The following is a 26,088-nucleotide window of genomic DNA, read 5'->3' on the forward strand; positions in this document are numbered from 1 at the left end:
GAAGTAATTAGTTATGTAATCAGATTACAATTTTCCAGTAGGAATCAGTAACTTGTAATCTATTACTTTTTTTTAAAGTAACTTACCCAACAATGTTAATAAGTACTTTACTAGTACCATTTCAATGGGTACTAATATCAAACAAATAAGTACTACTATCTAATAAAAGTACCAGTAGTTAATGATTAAGATCTAATATCGAATAAATAAATAATAATATCTAATAAATATTTACTCTTTATTAGTATTTAACGAACGAGTAGTATTAAACTATTAGTGACTAATGGGGAGACTATGAATAAATGAATAATGAATGAATAACTAATGAATAAATCCTTAACAGAAAATACGAGTTTCTAAAAAACAAATACTGATACATATACAATAAATGTTAAAACATCTTGCCAAAGTATGTCTGTGATATAAAATTGAGCAGAATTTACCAAGGGAAAAACCTTTAATACTAACGCTAATCTTCTTATTCTCACAGGTGACTCCTGCCCCATTTTATCCAAGGCTTTGCTTACAATCTCCATCCAATCAGATTCATGTATTCACCACAAACTCCTGGTCACAATGGAATCAATGAGAAGCCTTAATGATGACACTTCCAACTGATTGAGGATGAGGAGAGGGGGCGGATTCTGTCGGAGCAAAGACTGATGGGAATTGAGCAATTCGAATCTCTGAACCAGGGTTTAGTGTGTCTAAAATAGGTCATTGTGTTTAAACCTTCCTGTATCTTGTTTTTGTGCTTTAAAATGTACCGTGTGCTCAACTTTAAGGCATGGTTCACCTTAAAATGATAATCTTCGTGAGTGAACTCTTCCTTCAAGTTAGTTTTTTTAGAAGCTCTGTATTCTGAAACTAGCATCATAAAAAAAGACTACACAAGACTGAAGGCATTTCTAAAAATTCCTCAATTCTCCTTGAAAAAGACCAGATTGTGACTTCTCAACAAGATCTCGAACAAATTTGACAGCATAAAATACATTTAATTGCAATACATTTAACATCTAGATTGATTAATATGCAAACGCTCGAGATAAATTTGATTAATTAGCTGGAATGTCATGCATTTAATTTGATTAATTTTCATCCGCGCCCCATGCTTCAGGCTTGTCTTGCTCCCTACACATCTTTTATATTCTTTATCTACGGCTTTGTTCTTGTGTGTTGCAGTACATGAGTAGGCTGTTGCATAATAAAACATGATTTCACATTCTCTCCAAGAGCAAAACCGTAGGAGGAAGCCAGCACTTGTTATCCTTGAACAAATAGAACTGGATTTCAAACGGCGCACCATCAGTTTGTTATGTACATAAACTGGGATCAGTTTAAAAGGGTAAGGCTGCTCATCTCCTTGCCTAAATCACATCATATGGTCTGTACTGCTCTGTGATATAGTTTACTAGCAGCAGTCGGTGTCAAGACCTTTGGGTGAAAGTGTCCTTATTTAAATATTGTGTATTGCTTCTTCAGGTAACTCTTTTGTTTGGTATTTGACTCCAGAAATAGCAATAGCGGACTAACGGACGTTAAGTGCACAAGTTCTTCACAAACTACTGACCCGGCAAGCCTAATGCAGCTTTTTAGTCATTATTGTGAATGAGGATGGTAAAGATGTTAAAAGGGATACAACTGAGGAAACATAGCATCATTTTTGTTACCCTGCACAACAATATTTCATATTTTTACATTACTGTGTGAGGTAGGTTTAGGGTTGAAGTGGGGGTAAATGTTAATTAAATACCATTATTAGGTAATTTAATAAATAATGTGTTCTTGTTAACGTCCAGCCACCGCTGCATCCCTTCTAACAACAACCAATGGGGATCTGTTGTCTGATCAACTTAAAAAAAATTAGCATAATGGAGAAACTTTTCTATTTTGAAGTACATAATTGTTGTATAAATGTACCCTTACTTTAGCTCAGAGTCAGTCTGCAATAAAGGAACACTCCCAATATGTTTTACAAGTCACCTAGAGTCAAACAGTTGAGTTTACCACCTTTTAATCCATTTGAAACCTATATTTTTACTCATTTTTAAGCGAGATGCTAAACCCATGCAATAATTTATGCTAAGCTAAGCTAAAAGTGCTCCTGCCAGACCTGAAGATCGCCTGGATTGGAGAAAAAATGGTAAAATATCAACTGCTTTACTTTAGGTGACTTGTAAAATGAGATTTGCAAAAAAAACCGTGGAATGTTCCTTTAAGAGTGACCAGTTAAATCTGGGGAACACGTGTATGTGTGTAAAGAAGATAAATTGTGTCTGCTTATGAATTTCTTTCATTTGTGAGGCTCTTTTTTCTGTAAGGTTCCTTTGAAACAATGTGTATTATGAAAAGTTCTATATAAATACAAATGTCTGATTGGATTTAGGATCATGTTTTGTGAAATCACCACTGAAATGACCTACACGTAGATGGCAAAAGTGAAAAGACAAGTGACCTACAAGTCTTGAGTGTACATGAAAAAAGTTTGTTGCACCTCATGATATTGCCTGGATTTGTGTGCAGAGCAGTAATCTACGCAGGTAGTGGTAACATAAATTGAAAAAAAAAAAAAGAAAAAGAAAAAAAAAACGATAGAGGTTATTGCACCTTTTACTTACTCAAGTTTGTGATTTTTGTGAAAAGTGCATTCAAATAGAGCAAATCAACAAAGCAAGAGCTTTCCATGGGTTTTAAGATGCAATGTGATTGCTCCCCTAAACATTAAAGGACATACACCGTACACTATCTTAAGGTCTTGTCGCCTATCCAAGTTTTAGGAACAACAAATAATAACTTGAATTGACTTCTAGTTGATAATTTGATATCAGAAGTGGCTTATATGAAAGGCAAAGGCCTCTAGATTATGCTTATTTTACCAAAATAAAACATGATCATGCCTTGATTTTTATTTATTTAATTAGGACAGTAAGGTCTGACTTTTTTTAGACAAAAGTCTTGTCACTTAACAGAAATATTGTACAGTATAGAATATAAAGTCATGGTGCAGGGAAAAAATAATTAATATTGTTTATGACTGGACAGCTGCATTCATACATCTCTGCAATCCCTCAAATAACTCAGTAATGTTCATATGTCTGGTGACTGGGCTAGCCAATTCTGGAGCACCTTGACCTTCTTCGTTTTCAGGAACTTTGATGTGGAGGCTGAAGTATGAAAAATAAAAATAGAAAAGAAAAATATAGAAAAATCTACCTTCTGCCACTTTTCCAAATGATCAAATAGTAGTCAAGTTATTATTTGTTGCTCTTACAACTGGCATCGATGACAAGACTTATGTCAGCTTGTGTACATTCTTTGCCTGTGGTTCTTCTTGGTTTGTTGCACAAAGATGACTAGCTTTGTTTAAGCTTACTTCGACCATGCATGTTGTCTTTGTATTATTATGATGTCATAATGTGCCTGTGTATTCGTAAAGGGGCTTTCCTTGCTGTTGTTCCACTTGAATTACACACAAGAGTCAATGCTCTGCAAACAAAACAGTGTTCTGCAGTGAATCTTCACCATTTCTGTGAATTTATGTTCAACATCTATGTTGATCAAGGAAAATCAGTCTTGTTCTAAAATGTAATCTAGACCTATTCCTTACCCTAAACCCAATCATAACTAAACTATTACCAAAATTAGAGGGGAATAATAGATGCATGGCAATCATGTAGAAATGCTTAAAGTGTAAGCCTAAGCTTAACATAAACAGTAAACATATACCTTAATTCTGATTGGCTGATTGGAATGTTGTTCCAGATTCAACATAGATGTTAATTCAGCAACATGTCCTAATTCAGGGGTGTCAAACTCAATTCCTGGAGGGCCGAAGCCCTGCACAGTTTAGTTCCAGCCCTGCTCCAACACACTTACCTGTAGGTTTCAAACAAGCCTGAAGGACTCAATTAGTTTGATCAGGTGTGTTCAATTAGGGTTGGAACTAAACTGTGCAGAGCTGCGGCCCTTTTGGAACTGAGTTTGACTCCTGTGTCCTAATTGGTGAAATCAGGTTGGTACTTTAGGTACTGTACTATTGTGCTAGGTACCCTAACGAAAGTGGTACTGTACGGTTTTCATGTTTAGGTACAATTTACAACTTCTGACAGTGGAAATGGAAATAATTATGTACCGTACTGCACATCCATTTGTAGTGTTTTCCTAAACCCTATAATTTAGCGCATTCATTCAATTACATAATATATCGCTTTAACAAGTGTACAACTGCTGTACACTCAGCAGCAAGAAATTATCAATAATGCACTGTGATGGTTGTGCCGAATAATTTCCATGTCTCAACAGAAGATGGCGCCTACAGCTGAAGCACCAATCAAATTAGCTTGTTTTCATTCAATTCTTCCAGTGGGCTATAATAGTGGAATAATGTAAGAAAAAGGGAATGAGGGTATGGTGGTCTGTTTAAAACGCAGCATTTGTGTGTTTCAAATATTTGACCGGTTAATTGTATGATAAAACCCATGATAGGAGAGCAATAAATGTTCACAAATCTCTATAAAAGACAATGTGGGTTCAATTGTGGAACAGGACTCATCAATCATGTGGAACTGAAAAGGAATGTTTCAGGATTAAGCATCTGGCAGAGGTGGCTTGAACACAGAGAGAGTGAGCAGCTGCCAACTAATCAACAAAGCTTTCATAATTCCCATATTACCCACAATGCAATGCAGAAAGAGACCCTGTTGTTCTAAAACTTATCACAAAGAGGCTCAGCGTACTCCGATTCTTCTTCTTTGCTGTTTTTCATTACAAATTTCAATAGAATCACTGAAATCGTGCTAATTAAAAGGTTTTTATCATCTAAAGCCTCACTGGTCAATATTAAAATAGTTCACCATGACCACCAGAGCCAAACAACTCCCCTGTTAGGAAGAACAGACAGTGTTATATTTAGAAAACCACTCAGGTCTGACAGCATTCTTAACTGAAGGGAGACCAGAAAACACAAGCACTCTCATGAAGAGCCCAGACAAATAAATCAACTGCATCTGAAATGAAATGCACTAATAAACCCATCAGGTATAAAATAGTTTATCATAAATAGTATTTATAGATTTTGCAATGGCAGACAAGAGTATGATCTACCAAAAGATCTCCAAGCATGCAAAGAAGTGGAGTCTGGTTTTGTTGATGTAATATAAAAAGTGCTGCATAATTAGTGCATTTAATTTGAACCACTGAAGGTTTAATGTGTGTTTAAATATATCCACTGATGCACAACAAGGCAAAGTGGAAAGACATGCAGATCCCAAAAAGGAAATTTTTAATTTAAAAAAATCAAACGGATTGTAAAGTGAGCTTACTGTGTGTCTTCAAAATCACTTCCTTGAGACACAAGTACTGACCCTTACCCACCCCACCCCACCAATGACTCATCATGAACCTTGTTGCAAGTTCCACTTGAGTCCTAGAATGTTCACAAGTAACTCAAGTTACCAATTACCTTGTATGTGTATTGTATACCAAATGCTCTAGACAGTGGAGAATCATCATGTGTGATCATGTGAAGAGGGTGTGAGAATGTAACCAGAAGCTCTATCATAATCACCCCTCGCTCTTATACTTAATACTCTCGATGCAACCTGGCCTAATGCTGCCCCATCCCAGCTTAGAGCCAGCAGCTATTCAGGGAGAATGAAGGGTACAATGTTCACGAGGTTGGGATGCATCCTGTTGGATCACACTTACACACAAACACATGTCTATAAATCAGCCTTAATCATCAGTAGTCTAGCCAACATAAACAATCTCTGTGGTTTCACTCATACAATGTCAACAAACTTTTTTTTGTCATTGTGCCTTCCTGACTGAACAATATCCCACTGTCCTCTCATTGTCCTCTAGGCGGCATTCTCACTCTATCATTTCTCTGTCTGTCTTTCTTTTTTTTTTGGTCAGACTGTCCTTCTGATCAACTCTGAGTTTCTATTCCTGTAACCTTGGTGAGATATGGCTTCTGGTGGCGACAGACAGAAATCCACAGTGCTGACTAACCGCTTTATTTACCAAGGGATGACTTCAGATCTGCATATCATAATAAACCCCTGGTATGACGCCTCCCGCTCTCGATGTTCCAGACTTACTAAAAGAAAAGGGCAGCTAGATTCAGGTTGTGTTTACCCCCTGCAGCCCCAAAATGTCTGACCATCCATTTCACCCTCCCTTTCAGAGTTTTGGCAGAAAGCGCATGCCCATCTTGTTTAGTTGAGAGGTTTGGGGGCTGCCCACTGGGTGGAAGAGCAATGGTTGACCCTCCCCTTTTCATTTGATGCTTGCAGAAATCATGGACCACATCCCAACAGACACGACTGGTGTACTGATCCCTTCGGTCTTCTTTAAACTTGATGACTTTTGCATGAGCAGGACCACCTAGCCATCTCTGCCTCATTCCTGCATTCTTTTCTTTCCATTTGTTTTCTTCCTCAGACTTTCTTTCAGTCCTAACTCGCTTGTTCCTGATCCTTGTCTACCTTATCTCGCTCTCTAGTAATGAATTATTACCTGATGCTCAGCGACAGTCATGGAGAAGGTGTTCTGTCTCGGTACCAGAGCTTGCGGTTGGAAGGTCGAATGTGTGATGTTGTTTTGGATGCGGAAGGAGTGGAGTTCCCTGCTCATCGCACGTTGTTAGCCTGTTCCAGTGATTATTTCTGGTCCCTTTTCCAGGACTACACTCTAGAATCTGGTGCCCGCACTATCAGCTTGCCAGCTCTGTCATCTCTGGGCCTGGAGCAGATTCTGGACTTCATCTACACCTCTTGGATCTCATTGTCACCATCCACTTTGGAGGTCACCCTACAGGCTGCCTGCTATCTACAAATTTCCCATGCGGTGGATCTTTGCACTCAGTACATCTCAGAAAGCATTACTCCCGACAACTGCTGCTTTTTTGCTAACATAGCAGCTCGGTATGGCCTTTCAGAAGCATTCAAGGATAGTAACACTTTCATTGCCAGTAACATGTGCAGAATTCTTGCAAGCGAGCAGTACAAAGCTGAGCTAATGGAGTTAAACCTTGAATCTCTGCAGGAGGTCCTTGTAGCTGAAGATATGCCAGGAGTAAAGGAGTCAGATCTTCTACAGGTGGTTTTGGAATGGCTAGAGTGCAACCCACAATCGCCTCTGCAAAGTAATGCACTGCTCAGTCGGATCCGATTTGGTTTGGTGCCACCTGAAGAACTGTCGCAACTTAGTGCACTTAAACCAGCTCTAAGTACACCCTTCATGTGCAGCGTAGTGCAGAAAGCATTTAACTACCACCTTCAGGGTCCCCTACAACCTCTGCTACAAAGTGTCCACACCAGCCTCAGAGCCACAAACAGCAAGATTGTTTTGGTGGGAGGAGGATCAGAAGCAAACAGACCGCAGAATCAGATCTTAACCTACGAACCCCGTAGCAAGAAATTCCAGCCACTCTCAACATCCTTACCATATAATGTTCAGCACCAGGGAATATGTGTTGTTGGGAACTTCCTATTTGTGTTAGGAGGTGAGATTGTGCAGGTGGATGAGGAGAATGAAAAGAGCGCTGTGATGGAGGTCACTGACCAGGTGTGGCGCTATGATCCACGGTTTGAGCAGTGGGAGGAGATGGAACCACTCTTGCAGAAGAGGGCACAGTTTGCCTGTTGTGTGATGGAAGGTGTTATTTTTGCTATCGGTGGACGAGGGGAGAAGGGAGAACCTGCTTTGTCAACGGTAGAAAAGTACAATATGAGTGAAGGGTGCTGGCGAAGTGGTGTCTCCCTACCCTTTTCAGTTCATGGGCATGCCTGTGCCACTATCGGAACAGGAATTTACATTTCAGGTGGCCTCCACATCAACAACCCTGAGAGCAGCAAAGAAGTGCTGTTTTTCAATGCTATTGAGGGGGATGCCTGGCAGAGACGCTGTAACATGTCCATTGCCAGATTTGGCCACCAGATGGCAACAGTAAAAGGAAGAATTTATACCTTTTTGGGAATGTATGAGCCCTTCTGTGACATAGAATGCTACAGTCCTGAGCAAGATATTTGGACCCGCCTAAAGCCGCTATTTAATGACCGCTTCTGCTACGGTTTGACTGCAATAGGGGGCAAACGTGTGCTTATGTTCGGAGGCAGAAAATGGCAGGAGGGACAAGAGGTGTGTACAACAAATGTTCTGGAGTACGACGCAGAACATGATGCCTGGAGGGAAGTGTGTAAACTACCAGGGCCCCTGTGTGGGATTCAGTGTGCCATAATGACTCTTCAAGACCCTCCGGAGACCTAAAAGTCAATTATAAACACCATCCCACATACACACAGACAAACAGATGGCTGTCATGGGGCAGTGAGAGTTGAAGGACAAGGTATATCTTTGTGTCATTGATACATGGATTGTTAAGTGGCATGGAAACATGATTTCTTTTTACCCAGATACGGAGGACCTTGGTGGGGGTAAAATGCTATCATGTGTGTTGTACAGCAAGCCATAAGAGCTCCTGAAAGTAGGTCATTATGAATAGGGGAGAGAAAGTCATGACATTGATAGATGACCTGTCGTAAAGACGTTGTCTTGAGAAATGGCATAGTTCCTTTATTGACATTGGAGAAAAAGACAGAGCTATAGCTGAATACACAGCTATGACCACTCCATCTTGAAAGGCAAGAAGAAAGGACAGACAAATAAATGAAAAAAGTTCAATGAAAACAAACTGTACTGCTTGAAGTTCAGTTTGAATAGGATTTGGGTATTTGGCAAAGTGTGAAGATCAAAGGTGACAGTCATAATGTCTTATGACAGACGGACAGCTGCCATGAATGTTGGATACAGACTCTGGATAGTAAAACAGACAGCACTGAAACGAAAGGAGGGTGCACTCACAAATGCTGAGAGAGAAAGCCAAATTAGACTGCAGATTTGGAAGGGGAACATGAGGTCAAAGCAGGCAAAGACAAGTATCAAGTCCACTAAGTGTGTGTGGGATGCAGACAATCCAAAGGAGGATGGGGAGATTTTTAGTGAGCAATGCTAAACAAAATTGCTTTGACACAAGAACATCTGACAACTTAAAAGTCAGGGCTGCATGTAAATCTAGATTCCTCATTACAGATAATGCTCTGTGATTAGAAAACCAATGTAGTTAAGCAGACAACTGCAAATAGTTATCCAGAAATCTTGTAAAACATTGAAAAATGCATTTAGTTTGGATGATATTCAGACAAATAATTATATAGCAAAAATGTCTTTAAATCTTTATGCTGATGAAAGTAGACTGATTTAAAGCAAATAAACATTAATGTGATTACATACAGTATATTGAATGTTGTTATGTGTATGCATACAGTTCTTATGATGCAAATATGAAGCAAAGAAGCTTATTTCTTTTTCTTGTCTGTTTCCTTAATGTTCTTTAAAATGTTCTTTTGGTCAAGGAGTGCTTGTAATAATAGCAGATGTGTGAGATGTGTGAGAAACTCAGGCCAGTTAGATTAGGTTACACCATATAAAACCAGTAAACCAATTAAGGCTCTTTTTTTTCATTAGCTTCAGGTTGGTTGGAAAAAAAGGGAAATCAAAATGTCCACTCTAAATTGCTTCTCAAGCCCAAAGAAAAGAAACCAATTCTCGACCCAACAATTAATTTCAAGTCCATTACCTTCAATGAAAAGCCCGGAAACCAGCAAGCTTCTAGAAGAAAAAAGAGATCAGCTTTCTAGGAAATTGACATGGGTCTATTTTTTAACCACCTATTGGAGAAAGACGCCCTTACTATTGCCCAAATGGTTGAGCTGTAAAATGCTCAGATGACTGACTTGAGCAGTTTTTGGAACCGAGTGCCTGACTACAAAGAAAGAGAGCACTATCCAGGTTGGAAATATCAAACCACCATTGAGATTAATTGAACAGCTTTTTCCACAATACTGTATATAACACAAAGGGTTTAGTAGCCTCAATGTTTGGGTATCCTGTAAGGCAATATGAAGGGCACTTTTTTTAGGCATCCCGATCAGATATTGGTTCAATACCATATATTTTTGCTGGATCGGGTATCAGCCAGCTGCTATAGATCCAAATCTGATCCTGCGCATGCGCTATATTCTGTGTCATTTATAAGCCAACAAAATAGATGAAGGTAGCTTATTATAAGGCATTAGAAAATTATCATGTAATCTATACCATAAATGTTCTGAAGCCATTCTGTAGCTTAATGTAAAGCACAGATGAATATTCAAGTGGTTAAATTCATGTGCAGTTCAGTACTTCCGCTGCCACAGCTGTCAATCATTCTCCATTCATACACAATACAAACTACATGTACCTGTAGCATTCGTGCATGACAATGTGAAAAACTTTCTCCAAGACTTTTTATGTCTATTAATATAAGTAATCAGTGGAAAAATACATTTAGTTTTGCATTAAATGGGTTCGTTTTGACCTTCATCAAGGAGTTCATGGCTGTTTTTAAATCAAGTTGCACTGTGTCTGTTATATAAGCAGATTGCATTCGCAACACTGAGTAGAGTAGAGAGGGTTATTACCTGCTCTTCACACACAAAGCAGGCCTACCTGAACGTTGAAATAAAAAAAAACCAATAATACATTGGATCCTCAACGTATTGATTTCTTCCCTTTGTGCTGCTGTTTTGGAAGTGACCGCAGATACTGAAGGGCTCCTCGCTGTGTCTCAGATGCATCAATCGCTTCATTCAAAGCTGCGCAGACGCGATGTGCACCACTCCGTAAGATTATTTTCACAATGAGTTACTGCTATCTCATCCTTCTGACCTAGTTAGTTCTTCTGGGGGTTATACTTTCATTGTGAATAGTTTGTAAAGTCTGGCTCATTGTGGTCAAAGTATTTGATTAAATTAATAAAAGTGAAACTGACAGGCACAATATGGATTGTCATTAACAGAAAATGGAATGATATTAAGTAAAACTGGCCTTAGACAGTTTACTTTAGTCTATGTCAAACCTGCAGGAAAATATCAGGCTTTAATAATAGGCTGGTTATTTTCCTAACAATTATAGTCAATAGCGGTAGCCTACTACAGATTTCAAAGAAAAATCTTAATATTAAAAAAAAAGAAACATAAGCTGGACCACAACAGATCATATCAATGTCATAATCATAAGGAATGCTCAAATGCTGTCACCTAGTTTACAGCAAGCATCATGTTTTTTAGTTAGATTGTGCCGTCTGTCATATACAGTAGGCCTATAGGCCTGTTATTTTTACTAAAGAAGATATATTATTTGAGTTTATTACCAGAACTATAGAAACTGTATTATGCTTTTAAAAAAGTAAAGGCACAGTATCGGAATCGTATCTGCATCGATTGATACTCAGAATTTTGGTATTGGCATCGGATCGGTTCCAAAAAAATAATATCGGTGCATCCCTACTTTTTTTGTTTTTTTGCAACGTATATTTAAACCAGCCTCATTTAAAGAGATAGCTCACCCAAAAATGAAAATTCTTTCATCATTTGTCATGGTTTGTAAACTATGCTTTTAAGTACAGAAAAAAAAACATACGCAGTAAATATTGTATGATTACATCCATAAAAGTTTATTGACTCTAGGTATATAACCACACTTAAATCTGGAGAAAGCAATAACTCTCTTTTTAAATAATGTAATAAATAAAGTAAACGTTACCAGGTTGTACACTAAACACAACACATAGGAAACTGCACTGCCCAAATGACATGCCCTATTCATATAAATAAAGACAGGCAGCAGCACAGATATTAATGAACTAGATTGCTTTACGACAACTTTGTGTTTTAAAAAAAGGGCTGCTAAGGAAACATAACATGGTTTGCACTAAATAAAGAATAACTTTGATATATTACTCAAGTAAAATACCAATAGACATCAGTTCTAGTAGCTCTATTTCCACTGGTAATCACTTTTTCCTAAGAGCTAATGGACACATTAGCACCTGAGTCACTCAATCAAAATCAAGCTAATATATTGTCTTAGATTACATACAGAATGAATGTGCTCCATACCTGAAATATCAATGTACATCATATAATACACATCTTATCATACAATAAACTCTCTCTGAACATTCAGTGTTCTGAAAAATCTCACATAAAGCATCTTTGTGTCTGCTGAGTGTTTCTTGGTCGCTCGGACAGTTGAAACACTGACGCTAAATCATTTGGCAGCTTCGGTTTAGAAACAATTGGGATTGATGTGTATCTACAAGCCATGCAGCAGGAGATGAAATTCTCAGAGAGTTCATAAAGACTTTGACATACATGTGATTCAGGAGTCAAGTTGCTGCTTCAGACCGATGCTGGGGTGAATTCAGAGCAACAGCTTTGATCGGTGGAGTCGTGTAGCGAATCCCTGGGCTGGAAAAAAGTGATGTGTCGTGGTGACCTTGGCTGTCATTAAAACTCACTGTTGTCTTAACACAAATGTCCCTAAACTAGCAGCACTGTGCAGGATGACTTCATGGCAGCTTGTAGAAGTGAAAAATGTTAATCCAAACGGAAGTACACAATACTATTAATAATATAAATATCTTTCAGGGTCAAGGAACAGTCCACTTTTTTGAAAATAGGCTGATTTAACAAGTCCCCTAGAGTTAAACAGTTGAGTTGAACCATTTTTGAACCCATTCAGTCAACCTGGGTCTGACAGGAGCACTTTTAGCTTAGCTTAGCATAAATTATTCAATCGGATTAGACCATTAGCATCTTGGTTTCAAAAAAAGAGTTTAGAGAACTCTCCTAGTTAAAGCTCGACTCTTCTGTAGTTACATAGACTGACAGAAAATGAAAAGTCTGGGGACAGTTTTCAGGTGCTGCGTAATATCATTGTGCCTGCTGCAGCTATTATATGGCAGCAAAGTTCCTTGATTATTACGCCCGATTGAGAGTATAGTTCCTAGCCATATCAACCTACAAAATAGCACGTTTTCATCCTCCATCTGCCCTATACATGATGTAACTATAGAATAGTCAAGCTTAAATAGGAAGGTCATCAAAACTTTTTTCTTAGTCGTTAATCTTCTTAATCTTCAATGATTTATGCTAAGCTAAGCTAAAAGTGCTACCACCAAACACAGAAACTGGCTGAATGGAAATGGTCAAAACGAACCATTCTAGGGGGGTTGTAAAGCCTACTTTCAAAAAGGTGGAGTGTTCCTTTGAGCTTAAAAAATTGACAGCACACTTTGATTAAACAAACTCAATTTTCTTTGCTAAGAGCATCACGTGTAAATCTGGTTTTGATTATAAGCTTTTGTTTTCTTGGTTTCACCTCATAATATCAGGAAAATGTATAAAACTTCCACAATCCGACTTAAATTACAGAGATAATACTGCTTCTGGATAATGAAGCCTGTGCAATTTTCTACCAATCAAAGCCCACACAGTTCACTAAATGCTCATCCGTTATCAGAGACCCAGTTTGGCAAGGCGTAACGCTCTGTCGAGAATCGTTCACGGTGCAGGCACAGAAATATTCAGGGTTTAATACAAAGTGAATGCTAACTGCAATATTTTTCATTATTCTGACAATTACCACTGTCATTTTGACTCATGTCTATTGGGACAAGGCAATGGATGCTGAAAAACTAAATTATATCATATAAATAAAATAGTGTTACTAAGTATTGATTAAAATACTCAACTCCACAAGACTGGAGACTAAGATAAGAAAAAAATGTTTTCTTCATTAAAATGTTCTTTCAAATTTTAAATAAACATAAAAGTTTTTAAATTTAATTAATTGTTTTTGATTGGGTTTATTTGTAAATAATTATTTTAATTTATATAGCGCTTTTCTGGACAGCGCTTTACACATAAGGGGGAATATCCTCAACCACCACCAGTGTGCAGCATCTACCTGGATGATGCGGCGGCAGCCATATTGCGCAAGACCAGCTGATTGGTGGAGAGGAGACAGAGTCATGAAGCCAATTATGATATGGGGATGGTTAGGAGGCCATGATGGACAGAGGCCAGTGGGCAAATTTGGCAGGGATGCTGGAGTTAAACCCCTACTCTTTTCAAAGGACATCTTCGGATTTTTAACGACCACAGAGAGTCAGGACCTCGGTATAATGTCTCATCTGAAAGTCCCCTTCAATATTCTGGGGCGTTAGGAATCACACAGACTGCAGGTTGATCGCCCCCTGCTGCCCTCACTATTACCACTTTCACAGCAACCTAGCTCTCCCATGTGGTTTCTTATCCAGCTACTGACCTTAGCTTCAGTGGGCTCAGACCATGTGAGAGTTGCAGAGAGCTAGCTGCAGGCTGCTAGCCTTAATAAATAATGATCCGACCACTTATCCAGCACATGTTTCACGCAGCGGATGCCCTTCCAGCAGCAACCCATCTCTGGGAATCATCCATACACACTCATTCACACACATACACTACAGACAATTTAGCCTACCCAATTCACCTGTACCGCATGTCTTTGGACTGTGGGGGAAACCGGAGCACCCAGAGGAAATCCACGCCAACACAGGGAGAACATGCAAACTCCACACAGAAATGCCAACTGACCCAGCCAAGGCTTGAACCAGCGACCTTCTTGCTTGAGGCGAGAATGCTACCCACTGCGCCACCATGCCTAGTCCGTATATCAAATCTTGTAATTAATGACCATGTGAATTATTTTGAAAATTAAAGCCACATTTACCAGAAAACTCTGGTTACTCAAAAATGAATCAGAAATGAGTATAATTTAAGGTCTTTTCCCAACCAGGTTAATTTAGACAACATGTATAGGAAGTTAGCATTAGCATCTTAGCAAACACACAAGCTTCACATTTCTGCTTCCATTGCCTTGCCCCAGAGACTTCCATTTTAGCACTATTACTACAAGCCGAGTCAAATAACTGACTATGATAACTGACACCAAGATGGAACCAGAACAGAACCAGAAATATTCCTTTTCTTGATATATCCAAACACTCCACAGAGATTGTGATATGAGGTAACCACATTAACATTCCATATTAATGCACACAAACACGCACACACCTTCCACACAAATGTACAAATGCTATAAGTCGGGGCCAGCCGATGTATAACAGCAGATCATAAATATATAGTATGATACAGCAGAGTATAGAGTATGCTAAAGTGGCATATAAACATTGCAGATGGCCGTTCGAGTGTCCACAAAGAGATCTGCTTCAAAAAACAGCCAAACACAGGAATGACAGTCTGTGTGTTCAGTGTTCGAACATCTCCTCAGATGTGCATTTCCTCTAATAGTTCATTCTGTAGCGTCAATCTCCAAACTGAAGTGGTTGTACCTCAGCTTCCTGTGTAGAGGTGCACCTGGTTTGTTCTGGGTGTGATGGCATTGTCTCTCCTCGTCTGTGTCGCTTGGAGGACTGGTAACCATGGCAACCCGGTGTGCAGAAATGACATATTCTGATGCCAGTGGATTGAGAGTCGAGCCATTCAGAAAGCTTTGTTTGTGCGGCTGTGTGTGCCTGCGTAAACAAGGGTTTTCAAGTATTTCAAAAGCACATGTAGACTTGAGTCTGTGATTGCTGTCAGAGTGCGAGAGTGTAAGGACAAAGCGAGGAGTGAATTTGTGTTTATGGATCTTAATCAGGGTAGATGGTGAGTCACATTTGAGTTGAATAAAACCGAGGCTGTGAGGGATAAAGTACAGGGTGCGTTTCATGACAACAGTGCTGTAAAAATGGAAAAGTTTTGTCGACAGATGATAACACTATGGAATGATCACTATTACAGTTTTCACACATTCTCTCAGGTTAAATCTAGACTAAAAACACTTTTCTTTGCATTAGCATACGCATAAAACACCAATACTTAAACTCTAAAGAAATGTTAGGGGCCAATCACACTGAGCAAGCTTTTTGCGTTAAGGTGCCTTTTTTAAATGGCCGTGAGCATGTTTCGGGGTGCTTATGCACCATGCATAGGACAAAGAATAAAAACACACATTTCAAGCTTTATGTGGATATATTTCTTATGTCCGTGAGATTCCATTGTGTTTGTTGACCAACAAACTGTCGTAAAAAAACATCTAGTTCAGAAAAAGTCAGTCTATAGCGATCAATGATTGGTACCTCTACTAGTAGGCAGGGCTTCATTCCTCAAGTTGACCGTTACACTTTTCCCATTCAAGACTATGCAAGTCTTGTGCTGTCTTTGGCATTGTGCGCTCGCAGTTAAAAAAAAACTAAACTCTGAGCAAAAAAAACGCATTACGTCAGTCATATCCTTTTCATTCTCCAATCAAATCAAAGCAGAGGCGGGTTTCCGTTGAGGTAACAGCAGTGTTTGTGTTGTCATGATGACTATGGAGACTTTTGAAGATAGAGCAGAGACTAGTAGTTGCTGTTTTGAGTTATCCAGGGATGTATGACTTCACAAACCGAAAAAAAATCGAATTTTGATTATTCATTGAATATTATTGTTAATTATTAAAATACGCACAATACACAGCTGATTTAGTCATTACCTAGCGACATAAAAAGCGAACCACACTTCTCTTTTTCTTGTTAATAAAAAAGGCATAGCGGTGAGCCACGCGTTTTCAGAACGGGAAAACGTGTCAGGTGTGATCGACCCCTTAGGCTGCATTAATTAGAACAACTGAAGCCGAAAACATTTCCCAAAATCACAGCCAAGGCACAAACCAACTAACCCAAGCTCAGGAAGACCCAACGTCACAAAACCAGATTAACCCACACCAAGAAGCAGGGTTCAGAGCAGAGTTTGGCCATACCAATTGGTTCATGTAAGATTTTAGCTGGTTCAAGCTGGGTGACACTGTAAGGATGGCTTCTAATTCATCTAACCTGGTTATTAGCTTGTCTAGAGGATGATTAGCAGATCTAAGATGGCTAAAAATGTTTTTGAAAGATTGTTATTACCTAGTCTAAAATTTAAGCTGGCTAGTATGGTTATCAATTGGTCATTATCTGGCCATCAACTAGTCTAAACCGGTCAAATAAGGAGTAATCTTGTTAATTAGCATGTTAGCATGTTTCTTGTTAATAAAAAAGGCATAGCGGTGTGCCTCGCGTTTTCAGAACGGGAAAACATGTCAGGTGTGATCGACCCCTTAGGCTGCATTAATTAGAACAACTGAAGCCGAAAACATTTCCCAAAATCCCATTAATTTGAATGGGCTTTCTCCTTATATTGAGGTTCACGTAATTGTTGATCCGGCCCGTATCCAGAGCAAATTTTAGTTATAGTCATTCATGAGTCAAGAGCACAACACTAAATTATTAAATATTACTATTAAACTGCGTATTGGATGCCAGGTCAGTAGATGGTGACGTCACGTTATAAGGGAAACTACATGGCTGCATTCCCGTAGTCTGTCACTGTTCTAGTCGTCCAGTATTGAAATATATAGACTGAATGATAATCTATGAATATAATATCACTGCTTTTACAAGTTTTGTTTTCAGTTTTCCACGAAAACAATAACGCCACTTTCAAACCTGTTTTCTTTAATTGCCCTTTTCTAGGCATCTAGAATTATTACAATTTAATTTTTAGTTAGTGCTATGCAAATTTTAAATCTCATTAAAAAAGTGTTAAGCTGTGCAAAAGTGATACCTGCAAAATACAGCAACTAAAAAAAACTACTAAAACGCCAAACATATCCTCCCAATATTCTGACATAAACATTATATTTCATTATTAAGGAAGAGCTTCTGAAAAAAATTTAACTTGCATTGCATAAAGCGATACACTTAAATATGAAGAATGACAAAGAAAGTCAAAAATGACAGTCTTGATTTGACATGCAGTCTGAGATGGCCTCTGGGTAATTTCATAGTAATTAATGAATAATGCAACAAATTAATTGATTTTTCAATTACTAAGACATGCATCATTGCATTATCATCTTGTAAATATATCCCTCACAGCCTCATAATTAAAATATTCAATTAAATATGGCGTGTAACATATTTAAGGTCCATAAACACCAATTTGCTTCTTCTTACTTTAGCTTGAAATTCCACCGTAAGGTCTGTTGAAGCCTACAGTATGTCCATTGTTTGAAAGTTGGTATTGTGGTGGTATTTTTGGGTCTGAACTCTGAAGTAAGAGTTTGTGTACGTCAGACGTGAGTCTCGATGTAGGAGTGTGTGTGCGAGAGGGAGGGCGTGCGGGGGGCAGGCTCAGGCGTAGCGGCAGGGCTGGGCTCAGAGGCAGGGCTGGGCTGACGGTCCCGCTGTGGCTCTTCTGAAAACGCCTCCATGTAAACTTTCTTCCATTCCTGGAACTCTGAGGACGTGAGCTTAGGATTGGCCAGCAGCTTGTCAATCAGTGCTACTTCGCCCTCCCTGTCCTATGGGGGTGAAGAAAGAGAGCAGTGGAGGGTGGGCATTACAGATACAGTCTTCTTCAAACAGTGGTTAGGATGTGATAGTCAAAGCACGCCACAGGCTGTTAGCGCAGACGTGAAGCGATGTGGACTGAACCTAGATGAGCAGAGCAGTACACACACGCAAACACACATAGCATGCTCAGACTTGACTGGAGTCCTCTGGCACTGTGGGGCTTTGTGCCCCCAATTAACCTTCTTTCATTCAAGTCTGAGTGATAAGGGATTTTTATAATATCCACAATGCAACAGGAGGCTTTGCCCTCGAAATAATAAGCACAACGCAGCAGCTGGGAAAGGTTGGGGAAGGTCACAGCCAAGGCACAAACCAACTAACCCAAGCTCAGGAAGACCCAATGTCACAAAACCAGATTAACCCACACCAAGTAGCAGGGTTCAGAGCAGAGTTTGGCCATACCAATTGGTTCATGTAAGATTTTAGCTGGTTCAAGCTGGTTGACACTGTAAGGATGGCTTCTAATTCATCTAACCTGTTTATTAGCTTGTCTAGAGGAAGATTAGCAGATCTAAGATGGCTAAAAATGTTTTTGAAAGATTGGTATTACCTAGTCTAAAATTTAAGCTGGCTAGTATGGTTATCAACTGGTCATTATCTGGCCATCAACTAGTCTAAACCGGTCAAACAAGGAGTAATCTTGTTAATTAGCATGTCTAAGATTGTCTAAGATTAGCTGTTCTAAAGTAGTAATCAGCTTGGCAGTGATGGTCAGCAGCTAGTTATCAGGTTAGTATTGTCATGAGATAGTCATAAGCCATTCAAAGATGGCCTAGTCTGCTCAAAGATGGTCAATAGCAGGTTTAAACTGGTGTGTGACTTGTGTAAGATTGTCATTAGTGCATTATGAATGGTCTATCTTCACTTAATGTTGGAACCTTGTTTTTGGTGCTGCTAACCAGCTGTTTATTATACCCACAATCCAACAGGAAGCTGTGCCTCAACATAAAGAACACAGCACAGCAGGTGGGGTTAAGGAGTTTGGAGAGGGGGTCACAGAAATTGCACAGACCCACCACAAGAAGACCCCTTGGCACCAGGTAGAGCCTAAACCCACGCGGAGAAGCAGAATTCAGAGCAGAGTTTGGCCATACCCTCCTCCCACACCAGACAGAGAACTCCGTCTAACATGGATGGGATTCTGGGATAGCAGTTTGGCGAAAGAAACCATATCAAAATAGACTACTAAAAAAGACCAATAAATACTGCTGTCCCCAGAACCCCACAGACATCAGACAGATGGAGAGGACAGACGGACAGACTGGACAGATGAAACAAACAGGCACACAGGGTGCAGTGGGACCCATGCGGCAGCAGAGTTCGGATACCTTTAGCGTGCTCTGCAGGATGCGAAGGTGATGCAGTTTGTCATTTAGCTGTGGATCGTTGCAACGCCGGATGAAAAGATGTTTGTACTCCAGACGAGTGGAAAGGCGGTGCTCACCAATAGGTGTCAGTCGGGCACGCTCCAGCGCTCTGTACAAGTCCCCCAACGAATCTGTCTGCCCCTGGTAGTCCTGCTCCCCGCCTGTGGGGGGTGCCACAGAAAGCCAGAGTTAAAAAGGACTGCCTCCACCAGCAAAGCATATTTTTGAGTGGGAATGGAAAAGAAACAGACAGATTGCAACATTTACACTCTGCATTTTAATGTTCAGTCAGGTGCGTAGGCTGACATTTGTATGCTGATGATACTCAGCTCATTTATTTCATTTGCTAGTCTGGAATCTAGAAGGTAAAATGAGAGAAATGACAAAAGACTTGGATAAAAAGTGTCTTTCGTCTGGCTGGCATAGATAAATACTTAATCAGGCTCAGATGTATGTAAATACGGGAAGATATTCTCCTCTTGCTGTCTCGGTTTTTAGCTGGTATCAATTGAAGAAACGGGTGCGGGTAATCTTTGTGCCAACAAAACATCTCTTTTTTGCTCTCCATCTGTCTACACGTGCAGATACAAAAACAATGTGTTTATCACTTTACTGCTTAAAATACAGATTCAGTAGGATTTTAGGGTGTAGTTTAGCCACTGGCTGATCTAAAATGGCCACTAACTAGCCTAATATCACCACTAGCTGCTCAAAGGCAGCATTCAGTATACTTAATAGCTGTTTTAGGCAGGTTGTAAGCAGCTCCTGGATGGAAAATGCTGTTCAAAAGCTTGGCAGTTTTCTGGTCTAAGATGACCTACAGTAGGCTAGTACCCAGCTAGCATACGAATGTGGGGCACTTAAGGCAGTTATGCGGCACTGGTGGTATTCCTTCGACCCAGACAAAATGAATGTGAGCCTGAAGTGGCCTATCTGTACAAAGATTCAAAAATTCAAATACAATTAATAGGCCATTTGAGGCAAAGATTTGGCACTTATGGCAAAATGTGAGCCTAATGTGGCACATGTGGAAAATTATCAATTTGGTCTAAATGATGGAGAACAAATGTGGGCCACAGTTGGAAAAAATGTGGCATAGTCATTTAAGGGTAATCTGGGTCTAAAGCTAAAGTAGCTCACACGTGTAAGTGCTAATGTGGCCCAGTTAACTTAAGACATATGTGTTCCACTTTTGGCAAATATTCGGTACAGTAAGCTATTGCTAATGTGGATTTTGAGCCTATAGTGGCCCAGAGAAGACATAGCAAATGTTTCCCAGTTATCCTAAAACAAATGAGGGCCACTTTTGGAAAATTTTGTGTACAGTTAGCTCTGGCTAATGTGGTTGTGAGCCAAAAGAGGCTAAGAGAAGTTATGGCAAATGCGGACCACATAGACTAAAGTCACCATCATGGAGAAAAGTGTTTGATTTAGTTGGACTCATAGCCCTGAAGCCCTGAGCCCTTTAAGAACTTTACTTGAAAAGTTTTCATTACAGCAAACAAGCCAAGTAAAAAAACAAACAAACAAGCAAAAAAAAAAAAAAGCTGGTCAGGCTGGGAGATGACCAGCTAAAACCAGCTTGACTAGCCTAGCCAGGATGGGAGCCCAGCCAAAACCAGCTATGTCCAGCTTCAACCAGACTAGTCAAGCTGGTTTTAGCTGGATTTAGCTGGTCATTTTCCAGCCAGACCAGCTAAAACCAGGCTGGAAATGGCTGGAAACCAGCCTGGAAATGGCCAAAACCCCTCTAAAACCAGGCTGGTCAACCAGCTAAAACCAGCCAACCAGCCTAGGCTGGTTTAAGCTGGATTTTTTTTAGCAGGGAGCAGAATCAAAAGCAAATAATGAAAACTGGAGCATCAATAAGCGATAGAATGTATTCATACTGCAATGCATGCCGGGATTTTTGTACTTTGCCATACCCAGCAAGTGTAAGGTGTAGGCCAGATTTGGGCCAGAATAAAAGCAAACTGTGGCCCAGAATAGTGTCAATTCTGGTTCATTTGATTGAATTCTGGCTAAAATATGATATTTCTATGGCTTAATTGTGGCCCAGATCTGGCAAACAGAAGCAGACTGCCAAAGTGCCATCATTCCATGTGGTATGTGGGCCGGATGTAAGTGTCTAGTGTGGGCCGGATTTGAGCCACATGAATTTTGCTAGCTGGGTCATTAGCTTGACAACATGCTAATAAACTGATGTTAGACAGTGATTATCTTATTATATAAAACTCACTTATGAAGATAATTTCTGGTCAACATGGTAATTAGCTGGTTTAGGCAGGTCGTAAGCAGCTCTTGGATGGCTAATGCTGTTCAAAAGCTTGGCAGTTTCTGGTCTAATATGACCTACAGTAAGCTAGTCATTAGCTTGACAACATGCTCATAAGCTGCTAATTGACAGCTATTAACTTACTATATAAAACTCATTTATGAAGATAATTTCTGGTCAAGAGGAAATTAGCTAGTATAAGATGGCCATTAGCTGGACTAAAATGGAAATGAAGTAGTTCTAAATGGACATTAGCTTGTCTTAGACGGCCTAAATTGGTCATTAGCTAGTTTTTGTTTTTAGCTACTGGCCAATTAATGACCAATTTAGCAATTTAATTTCAAACATCAGTAAACAGTTGGTTCATTCTGCTGTAGTGAGTCGACCGCTGATAATGCAGACACTAAGCCAAAGGAATGTAAGCGAGTGAGGGAATATCAGTAATGAGGTAACCAACTTACAACCATATATCCTAAACAACTGCAATAACACATCCAGTAAGTCAAAAATATACAATCTCACATTGTATGTTAAACAAAGGAAGCGAGTAACTGTAGTTTAGTAATGGTAGACAGTTAAAAAGGGACATTATGAGTAGAAGACAGATTTCAGCATTGTATAAAGTGACATGTTCAATTTATTAAACACAGCTGGCTCTTAAGAGCACAAAAAACTCCCTTAAGGCTACTCAGGTTTGGCAATCAATCACTTTGACAGACACCATGTTAAGCGGATGCCATATTGTTTTTTTTTGCCCATTCTGTCTGCGTGTGCGCTGTATATGCTGGTGCTCTTGTGTTAGTCAGGAATCAGGCACTCCAGTTTTTTAATTGTTTATGCAGGTAAAACATGTGGGCCATAAACAATAGTTAGTGCTTCTTGTTGTTCGCATATTTTACAGTATATGTGTTTTTAATGAGCAAGCCTTCACGGATATGTACAGTACGTGGGTGTGTAATTACTATTTTGAACTACCACAAGAGGGCAGCAGTCACTCACTGCATTGCCCAGCACATGCTAAATATGCAGGAATAAAGTATGGCACATTTTTGAATGTAAACTTTATTGTCGAAGTAAATCAATTTAAAGAAACAGAATGAAATAAGTGACTTAGTTTGTGGCCATGCTGTTGCAGTCACTATTAGGGTTATGCAGTTTTTCTAAACATATTGCATCGAATACTATTGAGAAATGACCAGATCTGCAAATCAATTGCTACTTAGAACCAATTAACTATTATTAACTGATTATATTGTAATCCAAGTCAATCAGATTGATCACAACCTTTAAGATTTGTCACCTATGTCAGCACAATTTCAATAATACTAATTTAAATTTTGTTTAGTACTTTCACTTATTTTTAAAAATATTTTAGTTAGAACAGTTGGAAATTTTTGCAAAAAAAAAAAAAAAAATCTGTATTTCTCATTTACTTTTAGGAGCTATTTGAAAGTTTGCACTCTACTAGCATTTAATACATTTTCTAACTGTATTAAATCACTTCTGTAGATTAAATTTAAGTTGGACCCAATGAGATCTGTCATATTTGACTCATATTATAAACTCATTTTGGATATATATATATATATATATATATATATATATATATATATATATATATATATATATATATATATATATATATATATATATATATATATATATATGTCCAAAATTAGTTTTATAATATGAGCATATACACACATACACACACACACACACACACACACACACACACACACACACACACACACACACACAGGGCTTTTCATTAACACCCGCCAACCCGCCAAATGTGGGTAGATGTCAGCTCTGGTGGGTTATATATATATATGTGTGTGTGTGTGTGTGTTTCTGTGTGTGTGTGCACATGTATTGTGAATTTTACATTTTTCCTGTTTTTAGATAGTTTATATAAATATCTAATATATACTATATATATATCTCAAGTTATTGCATCCCAGTTTACATCTCAAACCTATTTTGCCCATTCCTAACAATCCACATATTTAACATGTAATCTGGCTAACCTACTTTTGTTACAGGCCACCAATAATTCGAAAGAACTCGCATTTACAGCATGGACCGTCTGATTAGCAATGTGACGACTTACAATAACAACGACTCAACCTAAGTAAATCAATCAAGTTTAAAGCCCTTTGAGATCCTTTGTAACTTGTTAAACAACACAGAGAAAGTCAGTCATTGCACGACACGATCTTTCTCTCTAGTTGCTGGGGAACATGCGATTGAGAGTCACGATCAATAGGCCGAGCTTCTCTTTTCTCTTCAGTATGTAGTACAGCACTGGATGACTAACAGATGCCCTCAACTCCTCCAGAGAGAGAGATACAGACACAGCCATATAAAAGACTCAGATAAGAGGGAGACTCATTAAAAGCCACTGGGATTATATATATAGACTGCTGCTGCTGCAGATCCGTATGAAATGATGAAAAAGGGGAATATTAGAAGAGAAAGTTGGACAGGACAGTGGGAAAGAGGGCTGACAGGAAGCGAGATGGGGAATGAAGATGGTGAGATGGCAATGAGCCATGAGGCGATAGACTGCGAGATGAGGAGAAGATGAAAAGTAATACGGTGGAGATAAACAGAGTGGTAATCCCGCAGCAAACTGGGCGGCTTCCTGTGAGGTTTGTGAAGAAAAATGTGTCTATTTGGACAGCAGAGCTAACTGATGGATGGACAGAATGAATAGCCCATGTATTGCTAACTATGTGGTTAAGGAGAGAAACTGCGGGCTAAACACTGCATCTTCACTGGTCGATTTTTAATAATGCACTTTTTTCAGTCTAATTTAAAGAAAACATTTTTTTTTCTAGTAGTTTGTCAATTTGTCTTTGGATTTCAGTTTGATATTATTATTAAATAACATTTTCTCCAAATGGACTATAGACCACAAAAGACATCAGGGTAATTTTTTTTAATGCAATGTGGTATATTTTATTTTCAGTCAGCCAGCCAGCCCAAATGTTTCCGGTGAACTCGAGCTATTACAAAATCGCCACGTTTAAGATTTGATTACTTTAGAAAATCAGCAATCTTCACTGCCGATATATACAAAATAAAGTGGGTCTCACACCGAAGAAGAAGCACTAAATTATATATATATATATATATATATATATATATATATATATATATATATATATATATATATATATATATATATATATATATATATATATATATATATGAGGCGAAGCAGTGGCGCAGTAGGTAGTGCTGTCGCCTCACAGCAAGAAGGTCGCTGGGCCGCTGGTTCCAATCTCAGCTCAGTTGGCGTTCGTTGTTCGTGTGGGTTTCCTCTGGGTGCTCCGGTTTCCCCCACAGTCCAAAGACATGCGGTACAGGTGAGTTGAGTAGGCTAAATTGTCCATAGTGTATGAGTTTGTGTGTGTGTGTGTGTGTGGATATTTCCCAGAGATGGGTGGCGGCTGGAAGGGCATCTGCTGCGTAAAAACTTGCTTGATTAGTTGGTGGTTCACTCCGCTGTGGCGACCCCGGATTAAAATAGGAACTAAGCTGACAAGAAAATGAATGAATGAATATATATATATATATATATATATATATATATATATATATATATATATATATATATATATATATATATATATATATATATAATTTTTATTTTTTTTCCACAAATGTTGTTTAACAGAGCAAGGACATTTTCAAAGTCTGTCTGATAATATTTTTTCCTCTGGAGAAAGTCTTATTTGTTTTATTTCGGTTAGACATTTTTTAAAAGCCATTTTAAGGTCAAAATTATTAGCCGTTTTAAGCTATATTTTTTGATAGTCTACAGAACAAACCATCATCAAACATTAATTTGCCTAATTACCCTATCCTGCTTAGCTCACCTAATTTATCTAGTTAAGCCTTTAAATGTCACTTTGAGCTGTATAGAAGTATCTTGAAAAATAGCCGGTTAATATAATTTACTGTTATCATGGCAAAGGTAAAATAAGGGAAATTGGGGAAAAAATAAACAGGGAGGTTAATATATCTGACTTCAAATATATATACCCATACAATGTATTTTTTGGGAATTA

At 38.8% G+C, this 26,088-nt stretch overlaps 3 protein-coding genes across 37 annotated transcripts in view; 2 read left to right on the top strand and 1 right to left on the bottom strand.

Moving 5' to 3' along the window:
• Nucleotides 1-2,381, top strand: part of smpx (small muscle protein X-linked) — a 29,953-nt gene extending 27,572 nt beyond the window's left edge. For all 3 annotated transcript variants that reach the window (XM_087308439.1, XM_087308438.1, NM_001002185.1), the window contains 1 exon segment: nt 491-2,381. The gene's annotated coding sequence lies outside the window, so the exon portion shown is untranslated.
• Nucleotides 2,382-2,537: 156 nt separating this feature from the next.
• On the top strand, nt 2,538-9,293 carry klhl34 (kelch-like family member 34). The gene has a single exon (XM_087309721.1). The coding sequence runs from the start codon at nt 6,508-6,510 to the stop codon at nt 8,269-8,271; it is 1,764 nt and encodes a 587-aa protein (XP_087165847.1). The 5' UTR covers nt 2,538-6,507; the 3' UTR covers nt 8,272-9,293.
• Nucleotides 9,294-11,531: 2,238 nt separating this feature from the next.
• cnksr2a (connector enhancer of kinase suppressor of Ras 2a) overlaps nt 11,532-26,088 on the bottom strand; it is a 185,898-nt gene continuing 171,341 nt past the window's right edge. For 26 of the 33 annotated variants that reach the window (XM_087309662.1, XM_087309663.1, XM_087309659.1 and 23 more), the window contains 2 exons: nt 19,696-19,895; nt 11,532-18,315 (listed from right to left, as the gene is read on the bottom strand). In XM_087309662.1, the coding sequence (XP_087165788.1) occupies nt 18,085-18,315; nt 19,696-19,895 (431 nt within the window). In that variant the 3' untranslated portion in view covers nt 11,532-18,084. The remainder of the gene's footprint in view (nt 18,316-19,695; nt 19,896-26,088) is intronic. The other 7 variants (XR_015525044.1, XR_015525046.1, XR_015525045.1 and 4 more) reach the window with 4 other exon arrangements.

This window comes from Danio rerio, chromosome 24 (assembly GCF_052040795.2).
Source record: "Danio rerio strain M-AB ecotype USA chromosome 24, GRCz13ab, whole genome shotgun sequence".
In the NCBI taxonomy this organism is placed as follows: domain Eukaryota; kingdom Metazoa; phylum Chordata; class Actinopteri; order Cypriniformes; family Danionidae; genus Danio; species Danio rerio.